This window comes from Dysidea avara, chromosome 10, assembly GCF_963678975.1.
Source record: "Dysidea avara chromosome 10, odDysAvar1.4, whole genome shotgun sequence".
Lineage (NCBI taxonomy): Eukaryota > Metazoa > Porifera > Demospongiae > Dictyoceratida > Dysideidae > Dysidea > Dysidea avara.
In genome coordinates, this window is record NC_089281.1 from 13,480,753 (window position 1) to 13,498,775 (window position 18,023).

Here is an 18,023-nt window from a genome sequence, read left to right on the forward strand (position 1 = left end):
ATTTGAGATACTGTACCATGCCTGCTACCAATTATAACAATAATCATCATGATATAATATAAACTAATGGATGTTGTACAGTGTTTTAAAAGTCTGGTTCAGAAAAAAAGCCACCAAAACTGCTGTTAGTATCATCACTTCCCAAATCTATTTTAACTTCATAATCAATACGCACTTCTTGACACACACCATATCCTCCAAAAGTATGTGTGGTAGACTCATATATCAAACGAGCTCCCTCCTCGGTGATTGGATTATCTTCAATGCCTAATTTCTCAATACTGTTGTTGAATTGTAATGCTGTTGATAGTGATTCTGCTCCAGTGAAAGTAATGCCACTCGTACTATAACATCAAGTTCACTAATCTGAGTGCTATTAAGTGCTCCTGCAATGGCAGTGATGCCATCATCACCAATGTTGTTGTATGGCATGTGAAGGACTTGTAGCGAACACTTCCCCAACACTTCACTGATACAAATGGCACCTGTAGTGATCATGTATCATTACAGGAAATTTGGTTTACTATCATAATAATTTAATTTACATTGTAGGGATGGGCAGTATTGATCAATATCACACCACAATATTTATTGTGGTGTTTCTAAATACCCACAAAATATTTATAAACTTTTATTGCATCAATCATTGTAGATTAAGCAGTGCTTACTCTTCCAAGTGGGAAAACAAAATTGGAGGTGATAGCCAACAAGCCTTTTTTTCCATCAGAGGTGAAAAATAGCACTCCCATATTTGACTGGTCTCCCATTAACAAATTTCTAGTAGTTACACAGCTCTTTGCTCCAATCTTACTATAATACTGTTTGAAATAATTTGAAAATTTCTGGTATTCTTGGTATGTTGGTATCTGGTATTAAATACTTAGGCATTCGATACAACTAAATATGGTATATTGCCCACTCCCTACATGGATGGCTATCCTATATAATCCATGTATATAGTTGTCACATACCTTTAGTGGATAGATCACAACTTTCTAAGTCCAATGTAGTCAGAAATTTGCTGCATTGAATTTCATGTAATATCAAGGATATCCCATCATCACCAATAGGATTGTGATTAAACCATAATTGTTTTAATGAAACACTACCTATATTAACAACAGTACATTAGTGATCACGATCACATACAACTCAGTAAGATGTGGTATATGTCAACGTTGAAACCGGGTCACTACTGCTGACCCGGATGGCCCACTGACCCAGATTTGACCCGGATTTGACCCGGATTTGACCCGGATTAATTAAAGCCGAGACGTGTTTCGGCTAGTCTCGAGCGAGCGAACAAGTCTACATTTTGAGCGTTCGATTCGTGTTGAGTAAATATTGCAACTTCAGCCTAGCTGTAGGTTGAAGACCAAAAAAAAAAAAAAAAATGTCTTCACCTACTGACAATAGCTACCCCTCACCATAGATACCCTCAGTTTCGTGCTACATACTGCACTTACTAACAAAGAGGGGTAGCTACTGTCAGTAGGTGAAGACCTTTTTTTTTTTTTGGTCTTCAACCTACAGCTAGGCTGAAGTTGCAATATTTACTCAACACGAATCAAACGCTCTGGAGGCATGGGTGCCTCCACCACTGTGGCTTACAAGCGCCTGGCCTTCCTCCTATCTTGTAAGTGGAAATCACCCTACTGTAGGGTGATGAGCTGGCTTCGCTGCCGTCTTGGCTTCTCCTTATTGCACTCTGCCATCATGTGCATAAGGGGTTCTCGCTCCTCCTCTGGTCATCCCTTTAAGGGTCATGTTCCAGCATCAGTTGACCTTGCACTGGGGGAGGGGCGTCTTGGGGCCATTTAAGCCCCATTTCCTTTTTTTTTTTTTCTATTCTGTGTTCTGTAGGTTCTGTTTCAGTAGCTCTGTAGGTGTAGGAATAGGCTAAACCCATTTTATAGAACATCTTAGCGTAGAGTAGAGTGTGGTGGATGGGAGTGCCAACTTGGGCCGGTTCTTCTTTCTTTAAAAAGAAAAGAAAAAAAAGAGCACTTACTAACAAATGGGCGTGGCTGAGCATATGTTGGTAATGCAATAGCGTTTATAAGTTTCCACGTCATCAAACGAACGATTTTGTTTCTCACGTGATCCAATCCGGGTCAGACCCGGATAAATTGTAAACCGGGTCAGACCCGGATGACCCGGAGAAAATGTGACCCGGATGACCGGACCCGGTTTCAATGCTGGTATATGTATCAACAGCTAAAATTGGGGCTTACTTGTCTTCACAATCTTCATTATGTGTACCAGTCCATCGATATTCAGATTATTACCACTAATGTCCAATTCTTCCAGCAGTTGACCAGTACTGTTCTTGTCGGGATAATGTTTTACTAACAACTCAGCTTTATTGGCATCAACATCACAACTATTTATGTATAACTTTGAAACTGCACAGCATGACAATGCATAGGACAAACAAACACAGTCATAAGGTACTAAACTGTTACAACCCATACCTAGGGTGATGGGGGCAGGTGGTTGAGATGGGCTGACACACTGACTCTCATATAAACACTTCACGGGAGTCATTACTGTATCACTATAATCTTTTGATGACAACTTAGAACATACAAATAGGAACATTTCATTTGAGGCCAATCCTGTTAGTCCACACCAAAACACCCACATATTGCCTAAGAAATCAAATTCTGTTCTAAATAGATGTTGCTGTTCTTCTTGAGACAATGTTGCAATGTATATGGCACACAAAAACTCCTGGATGGTTAAATGGGCAAAATTGTATGTGACAGTGTCTGTGGGTAACTGGTGAGTGTGTGTGGCTTTCAAAAGACCATACCCATCCCACTCAGCTGTTACCTCTATGCCACACTCCTTCAAGTCTTCTGTGGTAAATATGACCTTTGTGTTACTGTACATTACTTCACCATCAAGGTAAGTATAAAAGAGCCCATTATAAGCCAAACTGCACAACACTAACAATGTTTCCACCATTTCTTTGGGAACACCTGTTAATAATTGATATAACTTCTCAGCTCTTTTAGCTGCTGCTACATCTAAATACACTTGGCTTTCTTTCTCCTTCATAGCTTGTCTCTGTAGTGTCATCACAATGAACAGTCGGTACAGTTGCGTAATGGTGGATGGAAGCTTCCTCTCACTACACTCAAATATATCAATTATCATCATTAAGTTCATAGGCACATATGATAAACTCTCTAAATGAGGATACTCCTTCAGCTGCTGTGAAAACTCTTCAACACATTTTATATCCTTGGGAAATGACTTTTTCACAAACTCATGGATTTCTTTCTTACCAAATCCCACCACTTCTACTCTCCTGCCTGCATTCAGCTTCTCACAAGCATGTGGTCTTGACGTGATCATTATTGTAGCTTTCTCCAACAATGTATTGTTTTTCACTAAACGTACTAAAAATGGATCATTATCTCGACGTATAGCTGCCATCTCATCCCATCCTTCCAATATCAGTAGACATCTATTACCTGCTGACTTCTTCACTTGCTTATAGGCCTTCTTTCCAATGTGCTCCATCACCATTTCTTCAATTGACCTTTGTTGGACTGATCTTAATGGTATTAGGATTACAATATCAAAGTCCTTAGCTAAAAACTCATCTCTTGCCCACTTTACACAGATCTCATTGGCAAGGGTTGTCTTACCTATGCCTGCATAACTCATATTACATCACTATAGTACTGATATTTTGTAATACTTACCTGGGCCTCCCATTATTAGTATCAGTCGAGGACAAGGTTTGTTCTGGTAGTGGAAGATGTCCCTCAGCTCACCAAGTTGTTCCTTCTTCAATAATATTTCATCAATTTGCCCTTGCAATGTTAGTCTTGTTATTTCTTCCAAGTTCTTATCTGCTCTTGTCACCTTTTCTCCTTTCACCAGAGCAAGTTGAACATAATAGTGTGGCCAGTCAGTGGACACATAAGTGAGGTACCTGGCCTTTAATCTACTAACATCACCTGGACTGAAATTTACAGTAGACTCATGTGCAGAAGGATCTGTAGAACGTTACAAGTACAACTGCAAAACCATCACATCAACTAACCATTCACTACTCCTTTATTATTCAATTTACTTCTAATCAGTTTGGCCAACTCCTTCACATCACCATATTCACTATCCTCCATCACTTGAATAAGATCACAAAAATGCCTACCAGTTGCCACTGATGGCTGGATCACATGATCCAGGAAGTGTGTTGCCTTGTCTGCTTGTGTGGTCATTGACTTCACTTGATTTTTGACATTACCAGGAAGAAGATTGGCTGAGAACAATTCTGCAATAAATATAGCATCATCCATTGGTAGTGTTTTGACCAATTTAGCATAGGGGTCATTCCATACCAAATCAACAAAAAAAAATCCGGACCCCTTTCGATTTTCATGAAATTTGGCACAAACATGGACCCTATCAAGAAACTTTCTTACACCAAAATTTGGCTCATTTCATTGGTCTCCCTTTAAGTTATGACCACTCAAAGTTTCTGTTGAAAATTTCATTTTACTTACATGTCTTCAATAAAATGACCATAACTTTGCTTATGATTGATGTAGACACTTCTGGTTTAGATTTTTGACATGCTTATTACATTCTCTTTTAGGTGATATATAAAGTTTTATAATTGCTCAAAAGAAAAGGTCAAACCACAAAAATGTAGCTTTTTCCTTTGATCTTAATTTTCAAAAATATATATTCTTTAATTAAATTTATTTTTGGTTTACATGTTGCTCTAATACCCATCATTCACCACTGTGAGTTTAAAGTTGGGACCAATAGTAGATCATGAGTTATAACTATTAATGTGTAGCCTTGTAAACATTGCTGTTTGTATGGTTCAAGTATGTAAAGATGCAATACCAATTGCAAGTAACTTTATATAATACTATGTCACAATCATTTAATACTATGTCACAATCATTTTATACATTGTTGGTTTGTAAGTAAAGTTCATTTTTTTATGCTTTGTAAGAAAACCCAGACTTAAATATGTAATTTACCCCTAATCAAGCTTGTATATACTGTTTCTGATTATGACGCCAAGTCTATTATATAGTAGCCTTGATGACATTTTCACTAGCTACAGCAACTGCTACTGCTACTGTTAGTATTTAATGCTGATTATTGATATGCAAGCACGTATTTTGATACACAAATGTAGCTATAGTGGAAACTGTCTAGGCCAGTCAGGACCAAACTTTTTGGCCTTAATATGCAGGTGGCTATTTATATAGTTTGATGTGTATAGATGCCTTACTAGAACAACTTAAAGTTGGCCCTTAACAGACATTGTAATCTACTAGAGCTTTTCTAACGAGTAGTAATGAATGACTGATGCAGTAGAATGGCTTTAAAGTCTTTTCAACTTGCACCTTCAAAGATTCAATTGTGTACTGATATCAATGCATCAGATTTCGTTGCATGTCAAAGTTACATGTGAATAATTGTACAGACCATCATGCAATATGCACCACTTTCAGTCTCAACTTTTACTACGATACTCTTCTATATTACATGATTTAGTGTGCAATTGCTGTAGTGAATCTTTTGTACAATGTAACACATAGCAATTTCTATGGAACATTTCTATGATATTACAATTCTCAATTATAGAATCAAATTATGAGCTACATTACTATAATAAATAGTTTCATCATGATACAGTTGATGTATGGAGTTACCTTAGGGCCAAAATTATTGGGCCTTAATGATAGTTAATGTGCAGGTAGCTGCTTAATACAGTTGCATAAGTGTACCGTATAGCCTAAATATTTCGAGGGGCAAATTTTTCAAGGTTGAGCAATGTTGCTACAAAAAAATTTTTTTGGATTTGCAAACACTCCTAAAATATATGGAGGTCTAAATATTTCAAGCATAAAATTTTCACTGGTAACACCCAAAACTGCAAAATCAGCAAAAAAATTTCCCTTCGAAATATTTAAGCTTTACGGTATATATAGGCAACTGTAATTTAAAATTGGCCCTTATGAAGTGGTGGCCTTTCTATACAGGTGGCCACTAAGACAGGTCATGGGTTCCACTCTATTCCATCAAATTTTTGATGAGTAAGACAATGCGTAGTGGTTTTAGAAGTGTACATTTTTCCAGCAAAGACATTGTCTATAGGTACAAACATATAAAGATGGCCTTTAAGTAGTCAGTAGTATGCATGCTCATTCAAAGTCTGCATGATTCAAAGTGATATACAGTAGAACATATCTTAGTGGCCACCTCTTTATAATTATATATTTACAAGGGCCAACTTTAAATAGGAAATTGTTTAATCAAAATGCCATGTCTTAATGGTATCCAAAACTTCTTGGTTTTAATGCCTAGGTGGTTGCTTCATATAGTTGCATTAGAGTAACACATTACATGTATATACATATAAATGTATAAATAACTGTATCGTTTGCATCCTGCAGTTACTATAACTTATTATACACAATATAAGATTGGAAACTATCATCATAATCTGTGGCGGCATAATACAGTAAGATTGAAAGAATAGATTGGAAATATCATTAGTTGTACAGTAAGCCCCCTATAAATATAGCTACCTCTATAATAAGACCACCTTCTTATAGTGGCCACCTCTTATATAGGACACTGAACTTACAGCAAAAATATAATTAGTGACTCCTTTATTTATGGGCAGCCTTATTACTGCACAAACTTTCTTAGATTTAAAAGTGGCTTTGTTAGTATGGTTTCACTGTAGTGAGCCTTTTACAATACAAACCCTAACTAATTCGTTGCATAAAATGATTTTTGACATACTTTACTTGCAATTGGTATTGGAAATTACTATACACATAATTATTTATACCATACAAACAGCAATGTTTACAAGGCTACACATTAATAGTTATAACTCATGATCTACTATTGGTCCCAACTTTAAACTCACAGTGGTGAATGATGGGTATTAGAGCAACATGTAAACCAAAAATAAATTTAATTAAAGAATATATATTTTTGAAAATTAAGATCAAAGGAAAAAGCTACATTTTTGTGGTTTGACCTTTTCCTTTGAGCAATTATAAACCTTCATATATCACCTAAAAGAGAATTTAATATGCATTTCAAAAATCTAAACCAGAAGTGTCTACGTCAATCACAAGCAAAGTTATGGTCATTTTATTGAAGACCTGTAAGCAAAATGACATTTTCAACAGAAACGTTGAGTGGTCATAACTTAAAGGGAGACCAATGAAATGAGCCAAATTTTGGTGTGAGAAAGTTTCTTGATAGGGTCTATGTTTGTGCCAAATTTCAGGAAAATCAAAAGGGGTCCGGATTTTTTTTTGTTGATTCGGTATGGAATGACCCATAGAACTGTTGGAACACCTTACTAGTTGATATCCTGTCACCTGTAATGTAACAATTATCTGTACTATAAAACAAGATACTATAAAACAAGATGTTATGCTACTTCTAAAATTCACGTGCCCATGTGATTAATGCTATCCCATTCTAACTAAATAGGCAATTAATCAACCATTTAGTTTACATTCATGCCATTGCTATTATTGATTCAGCTAGATACTTGGATTGTGAAAATACTGTAATTTAGTGTATTTCGTAATTCATGGATTGTTTTGTAATTAAGTAATTATGTTGCTATGCACTGCTAAGGAAGCGTAACTAAAACAAACCACTTTTACACACAAAAGTATATTCTCAACTGTTTTATAGTGTGTCTATCATTTTTTCTCATGAAAATTGTATTGAGAAAGCCTCAAGGCTGCCCCTCTTTCAACTCAAAGGATACACTACCTCTGGTAGCCTAAGGGGCCTTCAACATTGTTTTAAAGTTGTTAAACATCTATAAAACTGAAAGGGAAGACTGTTCACGAAGTATATGAAGAATCGCCATACCTGTATTTCAGACCGCCAAGAAGAAACCACCTCAGAGCAAAATTTATGTGTGTGGAAGTTTAATACAGGCTTAATTTAGCTTTCAATTCTTACATCCTGGCTGCTTCCATTTTTAACGTTTTTGCTCACGTGGGTACATATGGACAAACAAACATAGGTAGGTAGGTACACACACGTTTTTACGAAAACAATTTCAGTAATCAGCCGACTGTGGGCGCACGCCTGGTTTAATAAAATGAGCACAGAAACTATTCTGTTAAATTAATATCAGAATTAGTGCATGAACATACACACCAGAACATAAGATCATAATCTGTTGCCATGTTACTGGATCTGCAAAAGCCTGACACAATTGCACAAACCTAAATCATGCAGTATAAAGCATTGAATACAATGGGCACTGAATACATGGGTGAAGCATTTGCGTATTATTGAAAAATCTGTAAATTTTTTGATTTTTTGATTTTTTTTTTAAATGAGGGAAGGGACTAACAATGAAACCTGGATTTCATCTTATTCGCCTACTCAAGAGGAGTTGTTTCATTGCAGTAGACCCAAGGACACATAAGTTATGGGCGTTCGTTTATGTCACGTCGAAGCAATTGTATGTGATCAATCTTTCTTCACCTTTGTATGCATGAAGAAAGGTATAAACAGAAAAACTTACTCAGTATTTGATTTCCCTATTCATGGGGAACACAATGGTGCAACTTGATACAGCATTCCGTTTATAAATTACAACTGTTTTAGTAAGCACTTGTAATTTATATTTTCCCTATACTTGCTGTATAAATCTATCTTTCTGTTGTTGCTACTTCGCAAGATTGTAACTCCAAAATATATTGGCATATGAAGCTGAAACTTTGCCAGAGGGTACACTTGGCTAAGTAAATTATAAATATTGAATAAACAGGAATCCAAAAAATGCACAATTGTGTCGGGTTTTTGCAGATCCAGTCACATATTATGTGCTAGTATCTATTGAAATTTTAGACCAATAAGCAGATTTAAGCTATCTAGAATATTCATTTATATAAAATAGAAACTTAGCAAGGAAAACAGCCAATGTTAAAGATGTGGATGTGGAGGTCCCTGGTTCATATCCTGGTATGGGGGGCGGGTAGGGGTGTAAATTTTTTTCCAAAATTTTTGTGCACTAGTTTATCCGGCATTGACTGTTCTATTATCCTGCATTGACTGCTCTATTAGAGTATCTTGATCCCTTAATTTTAGAAGTGCGATAGTACTGCAAAGGTTTAGGCGTGGCCCACGAAAAAGCATCACCCAAAAACCAGCTTCAGTTTTCCCTGACGACAATGAGGCAGTACTGGTTAGGTAAAACTAACTCAAACAAAGTTTCAGATTGGCCCGAAACGCTTTCAACTACGGAATTCAAAAACAAGCAAACAAAAAAAATTATTAAACAGAATTTTCTACTGACTGACTTACTAACTGATGCCTTCAAACAAGCGTAACTAAATAACAGCTAAGGCTACAGGCTTGATTTTTTCACTGTTCGATTTCAGTTCAGCCAGACATGTGCCTTTCGGCATACTGCAGTACGTATAATGCATTTTTTATGAACTTACCAGTGTTCTCCTGTCTTGGTTGACAAGCAAAAGGTATTGATTTGGTGGTAGTATGTGATGGCTTCCCTTTGTAATGAAAATCATTTGTATTTTTCATAGTCGCTACTTTGATTGCAGAGGTGCTTTTTGAACAGTTTAATGCTGTGTAACGGGTTGAACGTAACTGACAACAAAGCGTAATGGATACTTCACTTTTCAGACAGTAATTGGTAGCTGGGGTGCATGGCGCCATTTTTTTCTTTTGATGCGGTATGCGTGGGTTCACCAGTCATAATTTTATCTTGCAAAAAAAGTTAACAAACAAGTGCACAAATTTTTAAGTATAGTAGAGATAATAACATCGATAAAGAAGAGCCCAGTAGGGATATAACACTTCTTTTTTGTTTTACTGTGATTTAATATCGTGCAGTACTCCAGCATGTATCAGTACATTTTATCGATGTGCTATTGTCCCTACTCTAGTTGAAAATTTCAATTTTTTGTGTACTTGTTGCTGTAACTCCATTCATTGTTTTTCAAACTAACAAAAGACACTGATGAAATAACAGCCTATGTACACACCGATTTTTCAAGTTATTTCTATGCTCGGTTTACCATGAAGCCACAGGGAGTGTATGAACAAATCTCAATCTTCAAATGTTCATAACTGTGGATATTTATCAAATTTATAGTGAACTTAAGAACATAGTATATTAAAAAATTTCAATTTAAAAATGAAGTAGGGATCCAAGCAATAAAAAAGTAGTGAAACAAGAGATTAATGATAGCTCAGTGGGAAAATCCCTACATTGGCATGCTTTGTTCAATGCCAAGGTAGGGATTTTCCCACCGAGCTATATGAAGGCTAACTTTAGTCAAACAAGGTTATTAAGAATGGAGGGGCACGCGGCTTGCAGAGGGCAGTTATTAGAATAACCAACCCTTATTGTGTGCACACGCATGTAGTTGTGGGAACTGTGTGAGAAGGTGGAATTGGCCCACCCTGCCCGTGAATTCCCTCTATGTGCAACCAGATTTTGTTGCTATAATAAATCGTTACGGTAAAGTCATAGTTTTGTTCAATGTTTCTACTTTCAGCAACTACCTCATGCTTTACATAACTGTGCCACTGAAATTGAAGTTTCAACAACAATGGGATATAACCTCACAACTGGTAAATGGACTGCACTACTGGAAACTGGTCCTACACAGGCAGTCTCGAATGAGTTGCTATATTAAGTATGGTAGTACCTCAACAGAGATTCTTCTTTATTAATGAAGTAGCAGCTGTGGATGGATCAAGTAACAGGGAGCTATAAAGGTGCAACTACTAGTTTCGGCAATCCTTTGCTAACTGAGGCACAAGCTACACATTTTGTAAGCAGTAGTTACCAAAGATTCTCCAGGACGATAGATTACAATAACCTAAATCAGGATCCTTAGCTCAGATATCCTAGCTGCCTTTCTTGTGTTGAATTCAAATCTTTGTACATTGAATCAGTCACTGTGTACTAAGGTCACCTACTAAACTGGCCATTATAAAACTCCAAATATGTCATTTATTACTAATTCAATTCAATCCATTCATAGTGTTTTTGTTTGAAGATAACTTTGTAAAGTATTTCAGTACTGATAGTGATAGCTATAGATATTGTGGTTATCAATTTTTATTTTATTTCTCTGGTTAAGTGAGTCCCCCTCACTTTTCCGTGAGGTGGCTGGGTGTAGTGGAAGGGGCTCTTCTCACTCATTCTCCCCCAAGCTGAAGGGGCTAAGCTTTGTCATAGCAGTGGCGGATACAGGGGGGTTGCAATGGTTTCAGCTGAAAAATAGCATGCGCCCCAAATTCATTGACGAGTCGTCGTGTCAGTGATAAAATCACCACGTGTGTTATAAAAGGGTTCTCTAGTGGCAAAAAACTTCATAGTTTAGCCTTTGAAATCACAATTATAACGTTATACAGCAGGTTGTGACTTTTTTTTTTGGTCTTTGACTTACAGCTAGGCTGAAGTTGAGTGGAATCTGAAACCCCCTCTGAAAATTTCTAGATCCGCCATTGCATAGAGATAAATACACCCTTGTACACTTCTCTACCAAAGGCAATGGGTAGAGAATAAGCATAACAGGAGAGGGGCCCTCAATTAAGAATTCTATCTTCAAGGATTTACCTATACCCAGCTGCCAAACCTCTATTGTGGAGTTCTGGTAGGAGTGATTGGTCAGGGGGGGTAGGTCATGACGCGTATCATACGTAAAAATAATTGCGGCGCCCCACTGAGTCATTGGACCACTAATCTAATAGTCTGGTGTGTTGAGAGCTGAACTAATCCTGTGGTGAGATCTGAATCTTCATTGCGTTATTAATCATATAATCTACCTAGCCCATCTAACCCATTCGAATAAGGAAGATAATAAGAATTGTGCAATAATTGGAACTCTTCTATAGCTACTCTGTGTACGAGAAGAACCACGGAGAACAGGGCCAAATATGGCCGAAGGAAACGCTGGGAGGATTTCCGACGAAGACATGCTGCCGTCTATGTTAAACTATATCCAGATTGGTACCCCGAACTCTAAGGGTGATAGGGTTTCAAGGATCAGAGGTCGAACTCATCCTAGAGTGTTGTTTCCAGCAGAAGTCCCTAGAGTACAGAATAAAGGATGCCCAATAAAGTGGTCTGAATCAGAGAAGTGTGCCCTTGTAAGATTTGTATGGCAAGAAAGTGGTGGAAAGGTGATGCACAAGCACATGGAATATTGGAATCGAGCAGCTGCTTTTGTTCAGCAAGAATCAAAAACTATTCATCATCGCACTGGTAAGTATTGCAATGACTGATAAAACTGTTGCTTTTTAAATGATTTTCATTGATAGGATCATCGTGCAGAACAATGGTTTGCCTTATGCCAGCAGATCTCTTTACTCCTGTGCATAGCTCGTCTGAACAGCCACCATCATTACTTGTACAGCCTACAGTAAGTGTGTCGTGTAGTGTTAACCAGTCACGAGTGACATTTACGCCAACTGATTGTCCACCACCTATATTGCCATTGATATCCCAGTCACCTAGTCAACCTCAGCTGACTTGTATAATGACAACACCTCATCGCCCACTAACCTGTTTTACAACAACACCTCATCATCCACCAACCTGTGTAAGGACAACAGCACATCATCCACCAACCTGTGTAACGGCAACACCTTATTGTCCACCAACCTGTGTAACGGCAACACCTTATCGTCCACCAACCTGTGTAACGGCAACACCTTATCGTCCACCAACCTGTGTAACGGCAACACCTTATCGTCCACCAACCTGTGTATCGGCAACACCTTATCATCCACCAACCTGTGTAGTGATAACACCTCATTGTCCACCAACCTGTGTTGTGACAACACCTCATCGTCCACTATCCTGTGTAGTGACAACACCTCATCGTCCACTATCCTGTGTAGTGACAACAGCACATCGTCCACCAATCTGTGTGACGACAATGCCACATCATTTATCAGTTACATTGCCACAGGTTATACCGTCATCGATAACTGCACTATTCGGTCAATCTCAGGTACCATGTTTATTGCCTACTCATTCTCAACTAGTTTCGACATACTTGCCAATCACACTGCCACCATTGGGTTACCAAACCTCAGTCTCAGTAATGGATGTTTCACATCAACCATCACCAGTATCTACATCTAATGTCCAACACTTGTGGAACGAGACACTTCTACTGGAGCAAAAGTTTACAGTTCTTTCACAGTTGTTTTGCAAGGCTATGCAAGAAAAACACAACATTAAGGTACCTTCAGATTTCCTTGAGTTAGCAGCTGCTGGAATGGTGCATCTTCTAGACTGCAATCGAGCTAATGTAATATATTTATTAGCACGGGCGCTTGGATCTATGAGAGCTGATGAATCAGACTCTCTTCTACCAGCCAAGCGTATGCCAATGGGTTTGATTGAGCACACTATCAACTTCTTTAATGCTGAACATGTCAATGAAGTGAGTTAATTCACTGCTGTTATTTGTGATCACATTGTTGTCTATGTATACTCAGCTAAAGTGCCCACCAGACTATCGGCTATGGTTGGAAACAATGTATAATTTGTTTGGGACAAAGTGGTGTCGCATATTTAGTGGTCCTATGTGGAGTTATGTGTCTATAGCACAGTCAAATGAGAGTGCAATAACAAAGGAACCAAGCAAGGTATATATACTTATTTCACGCGTAATTATTAAATTGCTTATTCAACTCTTTAAGACGTTAGTGAACATCCCTGCTATCTCGGAACGCACACTCCGGCGGAATGTTGAATATGGTGACTTTACAATAGGGACAAACATTCAGGTGTGCTTATAGACAGTTGATACATGTCCTACATTTTATATTACAGACAATGGTGCTTGAGAAAGTAGCTAAGATAAATCCAGGTGTACACTGGTGGTTGAAAGGGGACGGAACTGACATTGATAAGGGTCTATGGCAGTCGACTTCTGGTGAATGGTCAGGAGACGTTGACTTGAATGATGGGAAGTTGCAACAAGAGTACAATAGATATAAGCTAAGAATGGAGGCAATTGACAGTGTTGGCCTACATAAGTCACTGGTAGAGAAACAAAGTCTGACCTTAGTCATGAATTGGATGTCATCAAAAATGAGCTGAAGTTTGTTTCCCAAGGTATGTATCTGTACTATTGTATAGCTGGATATTTACACCGGAGTATTGTTTTAGCGAAGCTTGCTAATGCACCTTGAGTGGTTATTTTTACAGATTTTTTTCCACTGGTCTTGTTGCTACACATTCCTGGCCATTTGTTTAACCTACATATTTTGCAAAATTTGTTGTCAATGTTGCAAAGAATGTGACATTTAAATACCCTTGAACATATCCAGCTATACAGTGTTTTATTTCCTAAATTAAAATCAGCACATTTACAGAATTACAAACAGCGAACACTGCATATGAAGAAAAACTAAAGGATGGTAGCAGAACAGATCAAACTATGTTTAATCTTTCTTGGGATGTAGAAGAACTGAAGTGGATATTTAGTGAAGGACGTGGAATTTGTGGAGACATTCCTGCTTGCATCGAACATTGTACTGCTGACTTATTTCAGCTGCATAATGTTCCAAACAAATTAACCTCTATTCGGTCAAGATTGCTGCAGTTTGTCAAGAGAGTAGAGCACTTTAAAAGAGTACCAGCCAGTCACGTATTTGTATTAATGATCAGTGCAGAACAGCGTAACAGGAAGCCATATGCTGTACCTGTGCAGTGTGTTCCTTATGCTGGCCTTAAGGAGAAGGATATACGTAATCTAGTGTCAGCATTATGTAGACAAATGACACAATATGGGATGAAAGTTTCTGGTATGTTTAATGGTTGCTATGTCACAATTTTCATTATTTTCTCTAGGGTTTGTTAGTGACAGAGAATTCAATTACCTGCGCACAAAGGGGTACACGTGTCCCCTTTCTGTGCTTCAGATTCGTTGTGATGTCCGCAATAAATACAGCAGGTTGTCTCGTAAAAGGTTACTAGCAATGCTGACTCCTAGAAGTTAGTATGAAACTTTTGTAAGTTTGCAGCAATTATAATTTTTACATAGGACTTGCCAATGGTACAATAACAACTGAACATGATGATGTGGTTGTTCCTAGTGATACCCTAAATGAGATGTGGGAATGGAGGATGAACCAACATGTTACAATGGAAGATGTTGTTGACCGTTTACGTGGGAGGACTGTGCCGAATGGCTATACATATTGCAATTGGAAGCAAGGTGAATAGTGCATACCAAATATAGGTGTGCAGTGACAGTAAAATGTGGCAGGTAAAACTGAATCTTTTGAGGACAAGCTCAAATCAGTATTGACACAGTTTGAGTTTTCAAAAACTGTGAGGGAATACAATTCAAAAGGAATACCATTTCAAACTTATATGCATGTCCCTGAAACACACCCGGACACTAATCGAGTTTTTTATGAGCGAGAAGATGATGCCCATCTTCTCAAGGTAAACAAAAATACATGTCATAGCTTGATACATAGCCCATAGAGAATTGCCAACCATACCCGGAGCGGTGGTCCCAACCAGTTGAAGCTGGAAAGATACGTAGAAGCTCTGCAAGATCCAGCAGCATCCAATCTGACCTATCCAGCATTGACCGGTTCACGAAAACAGTCAGTCGTGGACGCTGAACGTCTATTTAATCCTGACCTAGAGAGATTTATGGTTGGCAAAGGATACCAGTTCGAGGCTAACTACATAAAGACCCTAAGGAATTGGAGAAGAGCAAATGATGAACGTGGTCTTAAAGAAAGGGAGCGATCCAAGTACAACTACCAGTTGTATAACATGATACTCAATGAGCTCATGCCGTGGCACCAGGAAGAGTACGATTTCAGTTTATTGGAGGTCAACAGGTAAATGTACAGAATAAAATGTAGGTATTTGACAGTAATCATTTACAGAAACATAAACAATATATTGGGTTTTTTTTAAGGAAACACTTGTAGCTATGATCACCAATATTGAAGGACGGGAATGGCACAGAAGAGAGGTGATGTGTGGTAACAGAAATAAAGAACATCCCAGAGCCTCTACCACGGACGATGTTGAGTGCTTTTTCTCAATGATGAGGGACAACATTGGGCAGAATTTTACATCAAAACAAGTAAAATTCAACCTTCGTAAAGTGTACGGGGAATTTACAAAACGCCTGGACTCTGATCTACCATTTTATTACTACACTTCTGCTCATTCTAGGTACTATATTACAGTTAAGATATCTAGACCCAAATATTGTTTTATTGTTACACTTAGGTACTACGAAGGGAATTTGCCATGTTTTGATACCACAGCTTCAAAACCGCCAGCGAAAAAGAGAGTTCCAAGGAGAGAGCAGCCAAGTGCCTTTGCACCTCGTCGTGCTACTATGCCTGTAAGAGGGAGTTTAGCAGTCAGGCCAAAATTTCATAATTTGCCATTAGAACTACCTCCACCACCTGGTGGACCAGTTCATTTATTGGACCATTCTTATGTTTAATATCATGTTTATTAATCATGAAAACTTATCTGGTGCTTGCACAATTGACAACTACAACTGGCCACTGTCCATAAATTGTAATGTTGATACCGGCATAATAGCCAGGTCCAGATCTAGGCCAGGTTATTAAGTATTTGATCCAGGAAAATTCAACTGCTGCGATGCTTCTTTGGTCACGTGCAGAATGCACACTTTCTAATGCTTCCTTGACTATGTAGCCGATCCTATTCCAAGCTCCATCAACAAAACACTTAAAAGCAATGGCTTTACTGTCATAAGGGTTATCTGGTTCAGGAATTATGTTGACTGGAACATGTTCACTTTTGTTAAGCAATTTGCTAGCTCTACACAAAGTGTCTTGGGCATCCACATGATGTGTAGTTCCAATACACTTGAAGGTTACTGTGTGTGTTCTTGAGTCATCACCGTCATTGGACTCATCATCCTCTTTGTTATCCTCATCTTCGTCACAGCAGCTTTCAATATCCGGGTTGATAGCAGTAATACCCTCTGATGATGTCTCTGAAACATGGTCAATATCATCTTGCCATTCCCACTTCCACACAACCATCACGCCTTGAGCAGGAAGACTCAAGCCAGATGTATCAACACTAACTTGGAATTCTCTTTCCTATAAAATTTTATTAATATTGTATTCATGTTAATAGCCATACTTACCTCGATTATAGTGAAATCCTTTATGACCATCAAGCTAGGGTATGCCCTGCAGAGGGAATCATCATTTCTTATAAACAAACCCATGTGTTTTTCTTCTCCGTCTATTTTGCTGTAACCACTGATTGGAATTTGCCTTAATTCCACCGCAAGCACATCAAAACTCGGTATGACATACATAAACGGATCTCCAATTGAATTCACCCAAACTTCATCGTCTTCATCGTTAGAACCGTCGCCAGGTCGAAACTCCTTGGGCACGAAATGCACAGCAAGGTCTTCGCTGTCCGCCATTTTTATCTCGCGTTTATCATGCGGCCAAAAGCACATCAGCACGCATCATGACCTACCCCCCCTGGTGATTGGTGTTGGTTTGTTCATTGTATATCACTGGAAGTACTTATTAAGTTGTAATACTATCATTCATCTCTTGTTTCACAACTGTTATTGCTTGGATCCCTAATTCATTTTTAAATTAATAATTTTTAATATACTAGTTTGCTTGTTTTTTTTTTGTTATAGTATACAGCTATACATGTGTGACTGTTCTATTAGGGTGATTGCTGTATCAAGAGTCAGCCTTCACCTACAGTACTGTACCAGGAGATGTATCACTATTTCATATTTTCATTGTGCTAGCATTATGAATACAGCTAGGGCAATAATAACAGGGTGTGTCGTGGTTGAGTAAAAATCATATTGTTAAGAAGTGTAGTCTCGGTGCTTGATTGTTATGATTAATCAACTAAGATTACATTAATAGACGTGATATTGAACCTATAGTGAAGTCACATGAGTGTAAGCACTTACATAAGTTGCGTATCTAAATATGCT

General features: G+C 38.0%; 3 protein-coding genes across 4 annotated transcripts in view; 1 reads left to right on the forward strand and 2 right to left on the reverse strand.

The window, feature by feature from the left end:
• LOC136269191 (protein NLRC3-like) overlaps positions 1-18,023 on the reverse strand; it is a 27,749-nt gene continuing 9,726 nt past the window's right edge. Inside the window, exons 2-7 of one of the 2 annotated variants that reach the window (XM_066064686.1) lie at positions 7,344-7,385; positions 4,061-4,339; positions 3,717-4,013; positions 2,235-3,665; positions 972-1,109; positions 1-485 (exon numbers count right to left, since the gene is read on the reverse strand). In XM_066064686.1, the coding sequence (XP_065920758.1) occupies positions 268-485; positions 972-1,109; positions 2,235-3,665; positions 3,717-4,013; positions 4,061-4,339; positions 7,344-7,385 (2,405 nt within the window). In that variant the 3' untranslated portion in view covers positions 1-267. The remainder of the gene's footprint in view (positions 486-971; positions 1,110-2,234; positions 3,666-3,716; positions 4,014-4,060; positions 4,340-7,343; positions 7,386-18,023) is intronic. The other variant, XM_066064687.1, reaches the window with a different exon arrangement.
• LOC136236928 (uncharacterized) lies at positions 13,780-15,895 on the forward strand. The gene is made up of 6 exons (XM_066027158.1): positions 13,780-14,143; positions 14,404-14,835; positions 14,882-15,025; positions 15,075-15,248; positions 15,300-15,481; positions 15,524-15,895. The coding sequence occupies exons 2-6, from the start codon at positions 14,469-14,471 to the stop codon at positions 15,893-15,895; spliced, it is 1,239 nt and encodes a 412-aa protein (XP_065883230.1). The 5' UTR covers positions 13,780-14,143; positions 14,404-14,468.
• LOC136236929 (uncharacterized) lies at positions 16,527-17,520 on the reverse strand. Its single transcript, XM_066027159.1, has 2 exons — positions 17,193-17,520; positions 16,527-17,145 (listed from the first exon to the last, which is right to left on the reverse strand). The coding sequence occupies exons 1-2, from the start codon at positions 17,517-17,519 to the stop codon at positions 16,540-16,542; spliced, it is 933 nt and encodes a 310-aa protein (XP_065883231.1). The 5' UTR covers position 17,520; the 3' UTR covers positions 16,527-16,539.